We start from the raw sequence: 19,946 nt of genomic DNA on the forward strand, positions 1-19,946 counted from the left end.
CTTCTTTGCAAAAATATAAATTAAAAATACATCTCTTCATTTCACGCAACAAAATTGAATTCACAGAGATTTATTATAACCACGTAGATTTGGTATTCTCCATTGCACGCGCTCGCCGCGTCCGGAGAGGGGGGTGCGACATTCAGCAGCCATACATAATTCCTCATAACACCGCTGCTCCGTAAAGAGCGTCGCGTCCAGCCTCTTCATCGGAGCGCTCTCGCGTTTCGTCGGTGATGCACTATCCCGTCGCTCTCTCTCCCCCTACCAGGCATGTCCACCACTCCCGCTCCGTCGACTCTCCCGGCCAGCTGAAGCGGTGTGCTGTTTGTCCGGCCCGGCGGCAGCAGCTGTGCCCCCTGCTCCTGGAGGCAGTCCCCGTCATGACCTCCTCCTCCTCCTCCTCCTCCTCCTGCGATTCTGCCTAAATTCGCTAAATGGGCTCCGTGGCTGGGCCGAGGTTTCCACAGCAACTGGCCATCCGCTTCCATTATTTTTCTAATGAGGACATCGGCGAGGATCTAACACGGTTCCTCGCTGCGCGTCTCTGATTTTCGGGCTGAATCTCCAGACGCGTCAAAGGTGAGTTCATTAGGGCTTGTAGTATTTTAATGCGAGGGGAGGGGGTCGAGCTTTATGTATGTTTACAGTCCGTGTGTGTCTCTGTGTGGTTTTCATTTTTTATTTTATTTCATTTTTTTTTTTAAATTTGGTTTGTTGCTGCGCATTTTGCCCCCACACGGCTGTTTTACGCACACGGAGTGTTTCATTGTTGCACAGGCCATTCAGTCTGTGTTGCTCGCACATTTGGCCAGTGCCACTCAGTCTGTGCCAGGGACTCGGGGGTGGACCCCCCCCCCCCCCTCCCTTTTTATTTAATTTTTTTTTTTTTTATTACACCTCGCTAAATCCAAACCATATGGGCGATTGTCATAATTCAGACTTTAGTCACGGCCACAAGCAGCTCGGGGAAGACGCAGTGAATCGAGTGCGCACGGAAAACCAAGCCAACAAGCCATCGACGTTCAAAATGGAGCTGTACCAGCACCTGTTTTGATTCATCAGGCCGCATATGCGCTGTATGCGAGCCGAAGCCACAAACAGCCACAGTTGCATTGTCCTTTTTTTTTTTTTTTTTTTTTTTTTTTTGGTAATGCCCGTTCCCATTCACAAATCCCTATTTACTTGCCTTAAGTGGATCCGTTTGGCAAACGTGTATGTTTTTGATCAGATTTTTTTTTTTTTTTTTTTTAATTCCCTCCCATAGTAAAGACATTATCATGTTGACAGCTGCTACTCCTGTAGGCAGCTCCTACCCCACCCCGGGTTTCTTTGAAAGCAGCTTTGCTCACAACAACTGGTGTTTAATCCCGTGGAAATAGCATTTTAATTATGTACCTAATCTATTTACATTTACTTTGGGTTTTTTTTTTTTTTTTTGGGGGGGGGGGGGTAATTTCCATAAAACGGTGGATTCATGTTCGCTATGAATGAAATGCTTGAATGATAAGAAAAGCTCAATATTGGGTTTGTATCACTGGGTGACCTTATAGGATGGAATTATATGCCGTACTCATTTGTGGTTAGTGTAGCATGAGGAATAATCTAAAAACAACAACCTTGTTGTGCTGCCAAAGTCATTCGTACAGTTACTTACAAATGTTCTGCTAAAAAAAGAAGTGAAAGTGGGTCAAAATACAATGTATTCCTTGTCGGAGGGCAGTCAGAGATTGATGTTGGCTTCAGGGCTGCAACCAGGGATTATCTTTGTTATTGATTAATGTATTGGATGTTTTCTGACACAATTGATCGGTGACTCATTACATTTTGACTAAGCCCAAGGTTACATCTTCGTAAGTGTTATTTTGTTTGGCCTCTCGTTTAAAGGACACGTTTATTTAATTGCTACAGAAAACTGATTAGACTGACAACCTAAGAGGCTCAGATTGGGATTTTCTTTTCTTCCCTTTTAAAAACAATGCCATCCTGCCACAGCAATCATGTAAAAATATGGACAATGTGTCGAAGGAGAGATATCTGTTTAAATTTTGAGCAGTAACCTAAAGCATTGGCTCAGTGTCTAAAGGTTAAAAGTGTTAACGTGATCATAAAGCCTAATTATCTGTTTATTGATTACAAATGAAAAGATTCACAATACAATACACTGTTGTTGGAGGTGTGTTGTATGTCAAATATCACAGTTTCCCTTTTTTATTTTTTATTTTTTTTAATCTCCTGGCTGGGTTGTTTGAAAATCAACTCTAACATCCATGCTGTCATTAAGTAGCTCGTGAATATGCAGTTAATCACTTACGAAGAGTCAGGAACTTCTGACTTTGTGTCCTGTAAGATTAATCATGCAGCAGCAGCTGTTCCTCATGGCCCGGATCAGTGGCTGCCAGAGCCTTCACTTAAAGATGGACACAAAACGGAAGTGGGTTTTATCAGCTGAGTGCCACAGTGCACCCCTCCACCTCTTCCCCTTCTCGCCTTCCCTCTGCGACGCGTAGCCCAGCGGGAGAAAAGAGGCGAGATAAAACGATATAGCGGGACGCAGGCTCACACTTTGTAAAGTCTGGGGGGTTAATAATGAAAAGATGTGGAGGAAAGACAACTGAGAAGATGTGGCCGTGGCAGTAAACGGGACGAGGTTCCTCAGCTGTGCAACTTGTTTTTTTTTTTTTTTTTTCCTTCAGTCTGCTTCCTATTCCCTCACTAACCCGGCCTATATATAGACGATCTGTGTATTATACATGTTTGTGAACTGCACTGTTTCATGTCAGCATGCAGCGGGACTGGACAGTGACTCTAATGCGCTCATTTCCTCTTGTTTCATGATCTAAAGAGCCATCTTTGCTTTCTCCCCTCCCCTCCCAAGGGCAAACTGCAATTTTCCCACTCAGCTGAAACATTGGCTGGAGCTGCTTCGGTATCTGCTGCACAGTGGCAACTGTTTCCGTCTGGTGTGACTCAGTGAGGTTTGCCGTGGCCAAATGTGCTTATGTGCTTGATCAGAAATGTACAGCTTAGTGTGCCCGGCTTCAGATGGTGGATTACATATGTTCGTCATGCAGGCCAAACGTGGGAATGAATTTGAGTATTTAATTTTTTTCACATTTGTTGGAAGCGTGCGTGTTGTCCTAGCATTCCATTTTTGTGTCATTGGTCATTGTGCTGTTAATATGAAATACATTCCTGTGTGTTTGTTTTTGTAAGATTTTAGATATTTTCTTGTTACTTGGTACTTAGACTTGGAATCTCCGGCGATAGAATCATTACAGCAGCAATCAAAGATCAAGATGGATAGAACCAATTTCTTGATGGCCTCATCGTCCTTTAGGGGCCCAAATAGGATTATTCGCTGAGAAAGTTTCTCGACAGCTTGCATTAGCGGCCTTTGCCATTGTTCACGCTCAGAGATATTTGTGTGTCTTTTCGTCCATTATTGCACTACTACATTAGACCGGAGTTCAAACTTCAATGGACTTGCTGAAAGTTGAACGAGGACAGATTGAACAGAGTGATGAAGACTCTATCTGGGCACTTAGCAGCATGGACGACACGTCACAGAGTTTGGTCACTCACTGTGTCGGTATAGTGTATAATAACATTTCAAACAGGGAAACTGCACAACAAGGATGCTTTTGTCCATATGTGATGTTGAAAGGTGTTGGGTAGGCTGTATCGGGTGAATACAGGAAATACATATTTCCTTTCACGATTAAATTTCTTCACCTTTTCCTCTCGAAAAGGTTTGTTGTCGCGGTTGAGAAAAACTGCTGCATCAAAACAGTGCCAGGAACAGCCTTTGTGTTGAAGAAGGCAGTGGGACGGTGAAACACAATCCAGGAAGTCAAGTTGGAGTAACAGATTAACAAGGTTAAAGGCTTATCACAGGGATTTTACTACCCAGTGTAAACAGAAGCAATGTGGCGTTACAGGACACTCTGCCTGCACTCTGCACCTTTCTACTTGAAGTTCCACTGTTTGCCACAATGTCACAACATTTTCTGATAAATTACAGGCAAATCACACGCACCCACACACACACGCACACACACGCATGGGCTTCATGGTGGCCCTCTACAGGAAAAAGTTTGAGACAGACTTGGTCAGGTTGATTCTCTTGAGAAAAATAAATGTTTTCACAGAAATTCATGCAAAGTTTTGAAGCGAGATGTCGAGATATTCTACTGGATAAAGCAAAGCTTTCACCAGCTGTGGCGCTTGAGGGGAAAACCTCAAGGAATCCACCGAATGTGGTGGTCATGAATGTCTGTGAAAATAAGAAGGCGGTCATGAGGCATAAACCTTCGCTTTTTAAACTCCATTACTGTGGAATCACGTTGAAGCTTTCCACAGATGCCACAGACGAAATAATTAGAGCAGAGGATGACTCCTCCAGTGAATTTATCAAGACTGTATGGAAGGTCACATCAGAGCGCAGGTACACACACCTAATTCAAGTAATGGTCATACGTGATGTGGTTTCAAGGCCTGTAGGACTTTTCAGTTTTATTTATCAGCATTCCTCTCGGGTACCTAGGATTTTTTTTCTCCCCCCCCCTTACTTTCTCTTTATAATAAAACTCTTCTCACGCCCAGTATTTACTCCATGTACAGATATGGATTTGAAAGTATTCAGCCAGCACTGAGGCTGTGAGAAATGCACCGGTTAGTGATAAATGTTGTGTCAATATTGAAGTGCGCATGACGTTCATTGTGATCTTGAGGTACAGTAAATACCACTCGGAAAGCAGCCTTTGAAGGAAACCTATACTTGCCTCCATCCTTATCTAATCCTCGAATCTCTCTTCCACCAACATGAAAGGTTTATTCACAGTCTGCATGCCTTTGTTTTGTTTTTCTTTTTTTGCCATTTGAAACCATGTAATACATAACTTAAAGGGAATTTGTACATAAGAAAACCGATTCCAAAGTCCAAGAAAATCAAGTGAGAAAACTACTCACACCCATAATGCAATGATGGAACTCGTGTCACTTGTGAGCTCTAAATTAATATTAGTGATCATGCAATTCATGGCGCAAAGTAGCAGGAGTGTCTGTCGGAAAGAGATTTAGATTTTCGCCCCTGTAAAAACCGGGAAAATAAAGCGTCTTTGTTGCCTGCCTTCCTCCTTCATCTCCCTCCTCACCCCCCCCCCCCCCCCCCCCCCCCCCCCCATCCCGCCCTCCCGCTGCTCAGGTGCCTGTTCCTGTTGCATTCGCTGGCAGTCGAAGCGCTGCGGTGAAGTCTGCTTTCCCACATTCCTCTGTCCTCCTGCTCTATGGGGAAAAAAAAAAACCTCATTCATATTGAAACATTTCCTTGTCTCTTTCTTATATTTTTCCTTTAAAAAAAGTTCTCCTGGCCTGCCATCTTTGCAAGATCCTGGAGCCCCCCCCCCCCTTTCTTTTTATACTTGTGTATCTTTGTATGTGTCCAGTGCACTTAAATCAATGTTGCTGAATCATCATCCCGCCTCCTTTTATCCCTCATTTTATATCACATTGGTATTTACACCCATTGATATTAAGGCCCGGTGGCACCATATTAGGAGAGGCGTGAGGCTCTGCTACAGCCAACCCCGCTGTTTACATGTGCAGCCTCTGAGGCTTTCAAGAGCTGTGTGTGTGTGTGTGTGTGTGTGTGTGTGTGTGTGTGTGTCCGTCCTGGAGAGCGCCAGAGTCGGCACTGGACGCTGCGTCCACTGTGGCTCTCCAAGGACCCGACTGTACGGATCATTGCCCCTCCTCATCAGTGTGAGATTAATTCTAATGATTAATCACTTTCCCATCCCGCGATCAATCTCAGACCTAATCAAAGCCCGAAACGGGTTAAACTGCCCTCCTCTGCCAAGTGCTTTTCCTTTCTGTCCGCGAGGAAACACTTTCCGTGCCGAAACCACATTCGCTACACTCTGTTTACCAATAAAAGGGAAAGTTGCGGCATGCAAAAGATATGTGTGCAAGTAGCTGTAGCCACAATAAACGCTTTGATAATCCCAGGAGGAAATTATTTGTTTCTTTAGAATCTGAACTTGAATACAACTAGACTGAAAGCAGACTGTGTTCAGGTCGACGGTATTAAACCGAGTTATAATGGATTGAAAAATGAGTTGATGAGTTTCTCTTTAATGGTTGCCATAGAGGAGATTCCCATTTCCTCCTCACTCACTGCATCCGTAAACCTTCCGCTCTATGACTCCTTCTCTCCTCTTTCCCGGCAATGTTATCTTCTACATCGTCTTCCCTACGTAGCCATTATCTCTCCTACATACATGACCGAACCATCTCATTTATCTAACCACAAAGCTGTGGAACATTATCTAAAAATGAGTAGAAATATGTAGCTCTCAAGGTCACCTTACATCGCATCTGGACAAGCATACAAAACAGAGGAAAATTAAAAGAATCCAGTTTAGTGAGACCAGCCTAAATGCCGAGATGTGTCAGTGATGGTGAGGTCGGACAGTATTGGCTTGTGTTTTGTCCACATTTTCTCTTCCTACCTCCTTTTGTTAATTGCTGATCGGACGAAATATCCAATTTGTAACTTAAAACTGTGTTCCCATTTTCATCTGAGCATTATGACATTGCACAGCCCAGAAATGTATTCTGTAGAACTAACATATTCACATAATGCTATGTATAATAATAATACTCCACAGTGAGTGTCTGTCAGTTCTTGCTGATGTTATGCAACATCTGTAAGTATAGAATCATATATGGCCCTGTTTAGTGTTTTTAATACCTCTATCAAACAGTATTTCAGCTTTAAAAACATTTTTTTATCGTCTTCACATTTTTCATTTAGACTGAACTGGGATTATTATCCCTCAATTGCAATGAGATCCTCAAGAAGAATCCAGCTCTGGAACTATTTCCCCCCAATGGTCAGTGTGTGCGACGCTTGCGTAATGTGACTTCTTTTTAAAACGCATATCGCATTTATTTTCTTAATTCAAGGGTCGATCTGCAGCTTGTGGTTCACAATGAACTCCACTGGGTACCCGGCTTAAAGCAGTTTTGCGTGGAGCTTCAGATTTCATTGCTTAACGTGTATTAATTGTTTGGACTGGCAAAAAATATCTGTTTTCTAAGTGGTCCTGTCGGCGCCTAAAATCAGCTTGAACTGCGATGGGAAGTGTTTAGTCAGCTTCGGAGGTTTTGATCCTTTAAGTACCGGCACAAGCAACTGGACACAAAGTACCAAGCACTTTTTTTTTTTTTCCGGCCAGCTCGGCAAATACAGTGCTTTACTCTTCACACAATTCACTCTTCACCCGTCCATCCTTCTGAACCCATCTCTGTCTGACTCAGTGTTGCACCGTGGGATATGGTAACCCCCCCCCAGTGTGCAGATTACATCCTGGCAGGAGTTGAATCAAAGCCTGCATGACTGTACGAGAGCTTGAAATCACTCGCGCTCAAGTGCGTTCGTGAACCCTCCGCGGCTTTACACGCCCACACATCTCCACAGTGGCATCCTACCATGTCTTTGAGAATTCCCATACCTGTGTAATTATGCTCTGCTCACACGTCGCGCTCAAAAACACCCACCGAGCTTCAGCTGTCCGTTTGCAGCACACGACAACCACCCACTCATCTTTGTTTCAGCCGTTTGTCACTTCCTTCCTCCTCGTCTGTTAATAACCTCCTCTGTCGTGTCTGTCAGTCTCGCGCAACTGTGTTGGAAACACTCGCAGGGATACGTGCATGTGTTTGGAAAAAGGATGTGAGACACAACTGCGCTCGGGTGTTAGTGTGTGACTGAGCCTCGTTTCCCAGAGACCGACGAACAGCTGCTAATGCACATAAATGCACGCGCGCACACACGCACACGCACACACCTACGCACATGCATACACTCTGTCTGGAACTGCGAGCGCCTCTATTCACAAAGGAATGAGGCTGTTTCATGTGTGTGTGTGTGTGACTGTCTCCGTTTCAGCTGGCCTGAAAATAGCTGGTCTCGCAGTGAGTCACTCCACAATGCCCGCAGGCGAGGATCGGACTTGGGTGTATGAACAAGGCACTCCAACTTTTCTGTGGGTGCACTTGACTGTCGGAGCATGCCTCGTCTTCGCCTGCCCTCATGATGACGGCGACCCTCTTCACTTGTTGCGCTCGTCAGCTCATTACAGACGCGTTCAACACCGGGACAGGATGAAGAAGCAGCCGAATAGTTGCCTGTTGAATACTGAAACGTCCGTGTCCTTGTCAAGTTCCTCAGTATTACCAGAGCCGTCGGTGCAGCCCGCAGATCAACGTCTTTGATGTTGGTTGTCCTTGTAAATGCTTATTGATTTTGAACGGATCGAATTGTGTCGGGATGACCTTGAACACATGCATGTGGTGTTTGTGGAGTATTTTGCATGTAAACAATACTGGGACTGGGGATGCTCCGGGGATACTCTGGAAAATGACGTGACGCTTGCAACATGCACTACTAATGGGGATTTCTGTTTGAGCAAGGAGAACAACTATCAACAGAAAAGGGGCCACAGCCTGTTTGATGAATGAATAGAAGCTTTTTAAGCAACACGTAACATTTTTGATTGATTTCACAGGGACTGATTCTCTACCTAATTTAATGCTATACTTTCTTAAGGATCATATTTCTTTACTAAATAAGTAAACAAAAAAACATTACACTGGCATCTTACTTTTAATTTCTTGGTGTGACTTGTTATGGGACGCGTGTGTGTGAGACTTCTTATGAATATTCTGAGTTTAAAAGTGGACTTTCATCCAGTTGATTGCCATGTCTGACGTAAGTTATTACGACCCAGACAAAAGAAGACCCGTGGGTTTTGTATGATGGTAGAGGTCACCTCAGAATTAACAACCACATTGTAATTGATGAATTTAAAAGTAAAATTGCTTATTAGTATTACTCGCATTCACTATAATGATCACAATAACACAGGTGTGAATGTGACTGATCATGTCATGTGTGTTCAGACGGCTCAATGGATCAAAATGTGCAATGTCAGTGAAGTTAACTTTGATCTTGAAAATGCATCTCCAAAAACTTCTGATGTCATAGATTTAAATATAGAGTTTGGATGTTTTGTTTTGTTTTGCCATCACTAGTGCTGCAGTCTTACTCATCCTTGGCTCCCACCCCAGGTCTGCACATGGGGGCGGGCAAGAGCAAGCCCAAGGAGCCGGGCCAGCGCTCCATGAGCCTGGACGGAACTATAGGCACGGGCTCCGACAGCGGGCACTTCCACCACCTGGGCCCCGCCCAGCAGACCCAGACCCCCAACAGGAGCCCTGCTGTGGGGACAGGCAGGCGAGGTCATCAAGGGCAGCACCAGCATGCACCGACGAACACCCCCGAGCTGGCTCTGTTTGGAGGGGTGGACCACACGGGAACTGTCACGTCACCTCATAGAGGACCTCTATCAGGTAGGAAACCCCTTTTTTTTTTTTTTATTTACATAAGGCAGTGTGTCAAATGAAGTTGATGATGAGTCACAGTATGGTATTTTGTGGTGTGCATGTTTATTTGGTGCAGCTTTAATTTGTGCATTTTTACTTAATTGTGTCTAAGTGATGAGCCTGTCTTTGTCGAGAGCAAGCCACGATCCTCCTGTTGAAACTCACTGAGTCAGAATATACAGGAATGCATGGCAGAATAAGAGAAACATGCCAGCTGACTTTATCTAATTTAGGGTCACGAGGGAGCGGTTTTCAGCCGACTGGTGACAAATGGCACTCTGACTACACCCAGGTCACCAGCCCATCACAGGGTCAACACATGGAAACAGAAAATCTGTCACGCATTCACACATGCGGGCAATTTAGAGTCACAAACTAACCTGACGAGTTACTCATGTCTTTAGTCTGTGGGAAGGGAATTCAGTATCCAAAGGAAGAACATGGACACAGATAAGCCGATAAGATCAGACTTGAATGAAAGCGAGAGTCCTAACGTCTACACTAATGTGTGACTTAGAAACGTAGTCTAACCAGCAAGCATGATTAAGTGAAACAACTTGGGTTAACAAGGAGACTGTAATTTGGGAAGAGAATACAGTGCAATACTTAATTTGTATTGATGAAAAGCACTTTACTTACAACAGTTACAACACAAATTGCTGGACTGCAGATTTTGTCGCTTCCTCTTGGTTTCTTTCATTGCATCGAGATGGTTTTCCCTCTATTTTTGCTTTTGTCTGTTTGGAATTTTTTGTGTGAATGAAGAGAAGCTGATTTAATGGTTTCCGATGTGCCCTTTGTCCCTGTGACAGCCTCCAGATTTGCTTGTATTTTTAATAGTGTGAGGCCACGAAAAGTGTGCAGCGAGAAAGCAAGAATGTGAAGACTTCTCTCCAGCGAGTCACATTCACACATAGGGAAGACTTGAAAGTTGTTAGTTTTTCCCACCATCAAACAGCCAGGCGTCACTTTGACTTTGACGTCTAACGCGCCACACTGTCCAGATTCTCCGTGATATTCAAGCTGTGATGTGTCTGGACCCGACAGATGGTTGGGGGTAATGTTCTTCCATCTCGAGAGCAGAGGCATGCCTCGGTATTAAGAGAGCGGCCCTGCTCCTCTCATCCCTTCTGCTGCCGCTCATCTAATGAGCCGATCGATGATTGGCTCAGGAATTCCCTGGTTCGAATCGCAGGTTCATTAAAGGGAAGGATGGAAAGCACCGCAGAAAATGGAAGAAACATTAAAGCGATGGCTTTGTCCTTCAAGCACTATTGGTCGCCAGCCGTCTGAATGTCAATAATTTTCATTAGGCATTGGTAAATTGTTTTATATTAATACAGAGCAGCGGCAAAAAACTTTACATGTAGAACTGAAATGTTGACGCAGCTGATTCAAGGGCAAGGCCGGCATCACTGTAGGTAATTTGGGTTGGCGCTGCAAGAGAAGCACACTACCATTTAGTGTCTTTAATTCCATTGTTTCCTAAATGAATATTTTTGTGTTTGTGTGCGTCTGCTTGTGTGGTTTCCTGCAGGAGGTGTTACTACTTTTGTGGCACTGTATGACTATGAGTCACGGACGGCGTCTGATCTGACCTTTAGGAAAGGCGACCGGCTGCAAATTGTCAACAACACGTAAGGCATCAGCCGTCATCCGTCCTACTCTGGTGCCACAACTGTTTTGAGAAGAACAGATTTGTTGACGCACACGTTGGCGTGGATGAATCTGAACGCGTACATGCATTTAGGCAGACAAATACACACACGCAGTGACAGAATCTCTCCATATGTTTACTAAAAGTAAGGAGGGGGAAAAAAATGGCACTTTGCTAATGTATTCTGTTTCTCCTGAGTGACTGTCGTCATTATATTCTTTATAGAGCGGCTGTCATACAGGGATGTTTGCTCACGCTCTTTTATTCCACACGGACACGGTTCAATCATACCTCTGTCGTATTATCTGTGTTGTGCTGATGAGATGAAGGATTACAGCAAAGCTGCAGTATAGAAGTTTAAGCACGTGAAGCGTATTTCTCATGCAGGTGTTTTTAAATAGGAGCAATGTTGTTATTTTATTTCCCCATAAGCACTGTCCATAATTTCCTGCCATAAGTCTGGTCTCCTGCTCTTTATCTCCAGTCTTGCACTGCATAGTGGGGCTGAAAAACAGAGTTGAGTTTTACACTTTGTGCAATATCTGCATCACACAAGAGAACTCTGGGGATTGGATTTTCTGTAAATCTTAATTCGACTCGTGAATTTGAACTTGTCGGGAGTATATCTGAGAGAATCTACAGTGAGGATTCAGTAATTAATGGAAAATAAATGACGGACATTTGCATAATCCTCTTTGGTTAGAATGAATAAATATAGTATAAACAATTCTGAAAATGGGAAATGGAAGTTGCACCAGCCCCAGTGTGCAGTCCCTCAGCTTATGCAGCTCCTTTGCTATCTGTCTGTGCTGTGCTGCTTGCCTTGCTGTGTCTCCTTGCTGTGTTTTGATGTGTCTGCTGTGTCTGTTATCTCTCCCTCTCTCTTCCTTTCTCATGCTTCTTGGTTTCTCCTAGGAAAAAGTACAGCTTCAGGTCAGTAATATTTAATGCAATAAAAAAAAAAAAGAAAGAAAAACATCTAATGCAACCTTTTGTTCACAGTCCCGTTGCTACTGCGTGGATCAGACTCATTGTGATGAATTAATAAATCCGTTGCCCCCGTCTTGCCTGGTAACTAATGCAATGAGAGTTTGGAGAGTAACAGAAGTGAGGAACTAAAAGTAGAACAAAAGGTTGCTTATCTCTATCAGTTTCCTCTTTTTAACACATTTTCTTCATGTCCCGTGAATGTAGGTGTGTAAACCCCAGTTTCCTTTTTGTGCTTTATTTAGGGCGTTATGTGTAAATATGAAATGTTGTTCCTAATGAAACGAAAAGAACAAAGCGTATTTTCTCTGGCTTATAAAACATAGTAATTCACAAACTAAGCGAGAGTCCCTAACACAATAAATGCTTGAAGCAGTAGTACAAAGACATTATAAAATGCAGGTTTTGTTTTAACTGCCTGCCTGGTAAACATTTTGATTGGAGTTGGGACTTCATTTAAGATTAAAAGAGCTTTTGAATTTCAGATATTCTGATTAAGCTTTACTACCGCTTGGAATAACTGTTCAGCTGTCCTAACTTTCAGTTTTACATCGCATAGTTTCGCTAACTTGCTTAATTTGCGTGACGGCTCGTTTATTGCTTTTATAAACTCGCGAAAAGTTAAAAGAAGGAAGTTACTGTGAGGCTGGTGGCTGATAACCATGTGTTGCAGTTTGATGACAAAAACGATCTTCCTCTGTGACCCTGGGCTGTGATACTAAAACTTAGCCGAACAAGTACGACCCGCTTTAGGAAAACCTCATACGGAGACGCACGACTCCGCCAGTAATCAGTAATTAGACTCCTCATAACAAACAAGTTTCCAAGAGAAGGGACACGATGTAATCAAGAGAGATTATGAAAGAGCTTTCAAAAGGTAGCGTGGGACGATATAACGCATAAAAGTCATTAACTAGCTTTGGACTGTATATTTAGGATTTTCTGACCTGGGATAAACATGCGATTTATAGAGTTTGGAAAAAATCAAAGGGTATAAAGGGCCCAAATATTTAAAATGTAAACGTCAATCGTGAAGTTGAATCAGCAGATGATAAATATAATTTTTCAAGTACCTGTTCTCCTTTAAATATCGGGTTGTTTTTTTTTTTTTTTTTTAAATAGTATCTCAATCAAATATTTTAAACTAAGAAATGTGGTTTCTGATTAGGTGTTTTGTTTCTGGTTGACTCTGTTGTCCTTCTCTCCCTCTCCCTCTCTTGTTGCGCCACAGAGAAGGAGACTGGTGGCTCGCTCGCTCCCTGACGACAGGCGAGAGCGGTTATATCCCCAGCAACTACGTGGCTCCATCTGACTCCATCCAGGCAGAAGAGTACGTTACCCTCTTCCTTTCACTGCCACTGTTTACCTTAAAGTTTGTTTTCCCTACTTGTATGTGAAAGAAGTTCTCAGTGTCCTGCCTGAATGTAGCTGTATCTTCCAAGATGTTATGGCGACCAGGCCGCGTTTAACGTTAAATGCACAGTGAGCCGGCACTCTATTTTCATACAGGTGTAACTCTGCCCGCTCCCGCTGCTCAGTGCTCGCTGCTAACTGACGGTACTCTCTGTGGCCCACTTTGGCAGGTGGTATTTTGGGAAGATCACTCGCCGTGATTCAGAGAGGCTCCTCTTGAACCTGCAGAACAGACGAGGAACCTTCTTGGTGAGAGAGAGCGAGACCACTAAAGGTGAGAGAGCGGACATTTGCATCACCCCAGGGGCTTCAGTCATTATCAAAGAGCCATTACGAAGACCAATTACCTCCTGTGCCATCCTCTGCACCGCTTCATAATAACCCATTAAAACGGTTATTTGGAGGATTTAGGGGTGGGGGAGGGAGAAAATCACTTAGCAAGATTGTTTTTGGCGAGGATAATTTATTTCTATATGTGGTCCAGGTGACTTTTTAACACCCTGGTTTGAAATGTTATGAAGATTTGTTTTATTAAAAATAAGCTGAAGATGCATTGCAAGATTTAGATGGTGCGACTCAACCTTTGCATTGCTAAAGATTTGTTTAACAATAAATAATTAGGCAAACGAATCTTGGTATCACTTAGAAGGGGCCCTTGTGAGGATGTAGTGCTTGAGTTTGCATGTTCTCCCTGTACTCCTTGGACTCCTAGTTTCCTCCTACATTCCAAAAATGTACATTTGAGCTTAATTGCCTCGTTGGAGTGAACGTCTCTCAATCTGTGCAGGTTGCCTCTTGGCCTTGTCCACAGTCTGCTCGGACTGGCTCCAGCACTCCACAGACCATAAGTGAAACGAGCTGATATGAGAATGATGGTTAGAATGATAGCGAATGAACAAAATATTGAGGCTGAATGAGAAGAAGCTTAGCATCAGGCAACATCCCAGTAATCTAGGAAGACTTCTACTGCCATTAGAAGCCTAAATATCTTCAGGCTTTTAAATGTCATGGGACAAAGCAGGCACCGTAAAAAAACAACATAATTTTGAGCTCCAAAACATTGATAATCCTTTTTATTTCTTTTTATTAGTAATTAATTTGATGTGACTGCTGCTGATGCTACTAAAATATTCTTGAAAAGAATCATGAGTCACTGCACTAATTAAGTTGTATGATGATCAGTGATTGTGTTTCCTGGTAGTGCACCATGTCGTTGAGTAACACTTAAATTATCCAAATTTTCCTCACAAAGCATGTCTGATTTTTTTTTTTAAGCCTTTTTTTAAATTGTGCCTGCTTTAAATTGTGTGACAAAAGGAAGTAAAGAGCACTTTTTCTGGGTCCCTGGAGCTTTACTCTGCACGGCAGAAGTGAATTGCTTTGAAATGGGTAGATCTTTAGGGACTCAATTTGAACGAGGCAGAACCTTGTAATTAAGTCATTTGTTAACTTTCTCACGGGCCCGTGGAGCCATATCTTTGTTCTCTTGAGCTCGTGGCAGAGTTTTGCATCTTTCTGTGAAAGTCTGCACTGAGAGCGAGTCCCTGTGACGTCGGTGGGCTCTTTGGGGGGTTGTTTTGGAGGAAGTGTGGGGAAAATGGAAAAGAGTGGAGTGGGCTGGGCTTGTGAATGGATAGGGGTGAATCACTATGCCAGAACTAGGTCAGCCTAGGAGGGTGCTGGATTTCCCTGCGGCTATAAGTCTCTGTTCTCCCTACACACACACACACACACACACACACACACACACACACACACACACACACACACACACACACACACACTGAGAAGAGGGAAGGAGAGGGATGAACTGTAAAGGGGGAGACTCGTAGGAAAAGGGGGAGGATTGGTGGGAGGAGCATTGGCAGGAGAAGCAGTGGCCTCTGGGTGTGTTCTGTATTAGATGTCCAACGTGGAGATCACAGTGTGACAGATATGGGCTGAGCCATGCTGCTCACATGCTGTAGATTGTTTAAATCATATCGGTTGTGATCCACATCGACATGGCTGCGATAATAATTGCAAGCATTTTTTCCCCCTCACAAGGGGAATAAAATGCTGTAAACTGACAATAATGCTGCACAGCTGAAATGCGAACACCGTTTAGAGTCAACAAATAAAGATAACCACAATAAAGAATTTACTTTAAGCAGGTTTTTCTTTGCTCCTGAATATGACAGAGTTGTGATAGGTAAGGGGATTGACTTCCTGGAGGTGCTTGGGCATAATTTGAGCAGGTCTTCCCTTGCAAGAGATTTTCTCTGACGTGGGAAGAGAAGCGAACATCAGTGAGCAAAACTCCAGATCAAAGAGGATTGATTTTTTTTTTTTTTTTAATCTTCTTTCTCTGCTAACAGCCTCCCCGTAGAGCCCAGGTTTGCCAAGTCAGTTCAGCCTTTTTGTGAAAACACATTATATTCCAAGAGCTTGAATTCTTTATTGTATTATTGCTGTTGACTCAAAGATTAACTATATTTTATGGTAACATATTTATTTGAACTGATTTTCTTTAAGCTTTTGCCCAAAACAAGATAATGAAGTTGTGTCAAATCCCACATTACTGTGCAATGGACAAAATGGACAAGGACATGAAAGCTTAGTTTGGGTATCAGTGGACCTCATACAGGCCAACAGGGAGTTTAGAGGCACAGCTGCGAGGAAATTCAACACGCAGCTGTCACACATGCCCAGAGCCGCCTTTATTGTTCTAACCTGTCTCTGTCTGTTGTCCTGTCTTGTTCACAGGGGCATATTGTCTGTCAGTGTTGGATTATGATAACACCAAAGGCCTGAATGTTAAACATTACAAGATCAGGAAGCTGGATAGCGGAGGTTTCTACATCACCTCTCGCACCCAGTTCACCAGCCTCCAGCAGCTAGTCTTCCACTACCGCAGTGAGTCACAGCTGCTCCCCGTCAGCTAACAACAGGCATTGGCCCTCCGAGTTAACCTTTTCATGACACGCTTGCTCTTAATATGCCCTTTCGCCCCCCCCCCCTCCTCCTTGTCCCTCCTTCAGAGCACTCTGATGGGCTGTGCCACGCTCTCACAGACGTTTGTCCCGTGGCCAAGCCTCAGACCCAGGGACTGGCCCGGGATGCCTGGGAGATTCCCAGAGAGTCCCTACGCCTCGACCTTAAACTGGGACAGGGCTGCTTTGGAGAAGTCTGGATGGGTAAGAAACCCTCACACAGGACACAGCTGCGTCAAATTTGAATGGATAGGACGTCGGAATTAAATCCCATTGTGTAGTGCCCTGTATCCTGAAAACTGGACAATTCTGTTTTATGACTCCACGCAAGTAATATTTAATCTGATCTAATCCCGACTCGTATATGAAAACAGTGGCCCATTCCCAGTGGTGTATACAGTGCTTTATTGTACCAGTATGATAATGAGGTGACTGTGCTTCTGTTGTTGGACAGGTACATGGAATGGCACAACGCGGGTAGCCATCAAGACACTAAAGCCTGGCACCATGTCTCCAGAAGCCTTTCTCCAGGAAGCACAGGTCATGAAGAAGCTGAGGCACGAGAAGCTCGTTCAGCTGTATGCCGTTGTGTCCGAGGAGCCCATCTACATTGTAACGGAGTATATGAGCCAAGGTAGCGAAATCAATTTAAATCAATTCGATAATTTCTTACAAATGTAAATTTCCCCTTTTAGAAAACCGTATTTCCAATGTTCTTAGATTTCGTTTTACAGCTTATGGTGATTGGTTTAATAATTTGATTGACAGTTAATCATTTGGCAACTATAATTTGACACATTCCAACACAATATTATTGACCTTCCTCTCGCAGGCAGCTTGCTGGACTTCCTTAAAGGGGAAGCTGGGAAACTGCTTCGTCTGCCTCAGCTGGTGGATATGGCCGCTCAGGTGAGACTACAGACGTTTTCAAAGGTTATTGAGCTATGTGACTCACGGTCGGCCATAAAACCGTGACGTCTTTGTCCTCTCACCTTCCAGATTGCCGCCGGTATGGCCTACGTGGAGCGGATGAACTATGTCCACAGAGACCTGCGTGCTGCCAACATACTGGTAGGCGACAACCTGGTGTGTAAGGTGGCTGACTTCGGTCTGGCAAGACTCATTGAGGACAATGAATACACTGCAAGACAGGGTGAGTTTGCACTTCACCCACAAAATAGTCACTCCCAGAGTGAATATTTCCAAGAAGACGTGTGCGTGTATATTCATATTTGTTTTTGTGCATTTAACGGTTAATTTGTTTAAATCTTTAGGAGCCAAGTTCCCAATAAAATGGACAGCACCAGAGGCAGCTCTTTACGGCCGTTTTACCATCAAGTCTGACGTCTGGTCCTTTGGGGTGTTGCTCACAGAGCTGGCCACTAAAGGAAGAGTTCCTTATCCAGGTGAAAACTACATCCAAAATTCCTTGCATCTTCCTACATCAGCAGAAAATATTCATGTTCTTTAAAAAAAAAAAAAACTATAATATCATCATCATCAGTCATTGGAAAAAGCCCGCCTTGCCCTGAACAACTGAAACGACAATGAGGCTGGTGTCAAATTACACCCGGCCCTGCCCTGTTGAGAAAAGTGCTTTATTTAAGCAGGCCAAACAAAAATCAATACATATTTATTGAAGACTGTTTAAAAATCCAGAAGTTGAAACTTGTCCCAGACAGGATAATGTCGGTCGACACTTACAGAGACGGTAGCGAATAACTGAATCAGAGAATTGTAAAAACTCCTCTGGTGAGGTTTTTTTTTTAATTTGAGGAAAACCCTCAATGACATTAAATAGTTGTTTTTTTGTTTTGTTTTTTAAATGTGTGAATTTGCATACAAGTGTCTTAATTTATTGTCTCTGGGATTGACATGTTTGTTTGGATAATAGATAAAGGTCGGTGTGTTGCACGTTGTTGGCCACTTTGTTTTATATCTTTCACTTGTTTATTGACAAAACAAATATACATGTTTATAGAGATACTACATGTTAAATAATTGATGGTGTAGGCCTAAATTGCTTGAAGCCACATGATATACTCAATTAACCCACTGAGGCCTAGAGACACATTGCCAAACTCCTTCCATGAGAGCTTTTATTTTTCTTTATTGTCTGAAAGACTAAATGCACTGTAACCAACAAATGTTGCGCTGGCGCATCATCAAGAGAAAAACGCACTTGATTTACCCCGAGGTCTCAGGATAAAAACAAGTTGTGCACCTTCTAGCATCTTCAGAGCTAATTCACCGTTTCTCTCGGTAGGCATGGTGAACCGCGAGGTGCTCGACCAGGTGGAGCGCGGCTACAGGATGCCTTGTCCGGCAGAGTGCCCCAGCTCGCTGCACGAGCTCATGCTCTCCTGCTGGAGGAAGGATCCAGAGGAGAGGCCCACATTCGAGTACTTGCAGGGCTTCCTAGAGGACTACTTCACCTCCACAGAACCCCAGTATCAGCCTGGGGAGAACCTATAGAACCACACACTGAGCTGAACCTGTGGTTGGGGTATTTAGGGGTGGGGGGGGGGGGGATGGGGATGGGCCTCAGCACAGAACGATCTGCACTAACCGACCTCAGAGGGAGCGCCTGTGGTAGGATCTGAACCTGTGAATCTCAGTTGTGAGGAACCAGAGAGTCTTCTGTGGAAGCAAATCCGAGGAAACGGAAACGCTACAAAACGCACCCGGAGAACCTCCTTTCTGCAAGCACTCCCCGTTTACTCCAGTTCTCCCGCAGAAAGAGAGGCTCAGCGCCGTAAAGGAGAACTCCAGCTGGACCGACTCCAGCTCTCACTGAACCGAGTGACTAAAACTCGCGGGTGGATGTTTTTGAGAGGTGCCACTGATGTGGGAGGAGCCAAATCAGGATCTACAGATGGAGCAAGAAGGGGGAAGAACAAATCTCCAGTGGAAGAGAGAAGGTCAAGGGAGGATATTTCAATCGGGCATGAGCTGTTTTGTGAAACCTCCCTCTCTTTCCCTCTTCTGTCGCGTCTCTTCACCCTTGTCTTGTACCTTTTCCGCCCACAGAAGAGCACTGCCACTGTGGCTCAGGTGCCAAAGGAAAGTCTGTCTCTCTTCGCGTCCTTTATCTCCCCCTCTGCCTCTTCTCCTCTATTTCTGTCTGACTTTCAGTATCTCTCTGGGTTTTGTTTTTTTTTTTTTCTCAAGTGCTGCTTCTTCAAAGTGTCTCCAAATAACTCAGCTCTGGAACTCGACTTTGCATTTTTTTTCCCTCTCTTTATGTTTACTCAGACAAACGTCCTGTGGTTTAAGGTTTGTTTTTTTTGTTCGGCGGTTGACAAACTCTTCAGTTTTACTTTTGATTTCTGGGACTTTTCAGCAGTCAAGGCTGGTGAAATGGCCATTGTTGTAGTGCCAGGGCGGATGCACTCGACAGGCAGGTTCTGAAATACAAAAAAAAAATTAGGAGATTTAAATTAACATTCAAGGCTTTTTTTTCTCTC

The 19,946-nt window shown here is 43.8% G+C and overlaps 1 protein-coding gene across 1 annotated transcript; it reads left to right on the forward strand.

Annotated features, from left to right (window-relative positions):
* Window positions 1-449: 449 nt before the first annotated feature.
* On the forward strand, window positions 450-18,954 carry LOC308129754 (proto-oncogene tyrosine-protein kinase Src-like; the record flags this gene model as incomplete). Its single annotated transcript, XM_080495802.1, has 13 exons — window positions 450-582; window positions 9,136-9,417; window positions 10,988-11,087; window positions 12,023-12,040; window positions 13,326-13,424; window positions 13,678-13,781; window positions 16,253-16,402; window positions 16,528-16,683; window positions 16,934-17,113; window positions 17,312-17,388; window positions 17,479-17,632; window positions 17,754-17,885; window positions 18,746-18,954. The coding sequence occupies exons 2-13, from the start codon at window positions 9,144-9,146 to the stop codon at window positions 18,952-18,954; spliced, it is 1,653 nt and encodes a 550-aa protein (XP_080351928.1). The 5' UTR covers window positions 450-582; window positions 9,136-9,143.
* Window positions 18,955-19,946: the final 992 nt, after the last annotated feature.

The sequence above is a fragment of the Blennius ocellaris genome, assembly GCF_963422515.1.
Source record: "Blennius ocellaris genome assembly, chromosome: 4".
In the NCBI taxonomy this organism is placed as follows: domain Eukaryota; kingdom Metazoa; phylum Chordata; class Actinopteri; order Blenniiformes; family Blenniidae; genus Blennius; species Blennius ocellaris.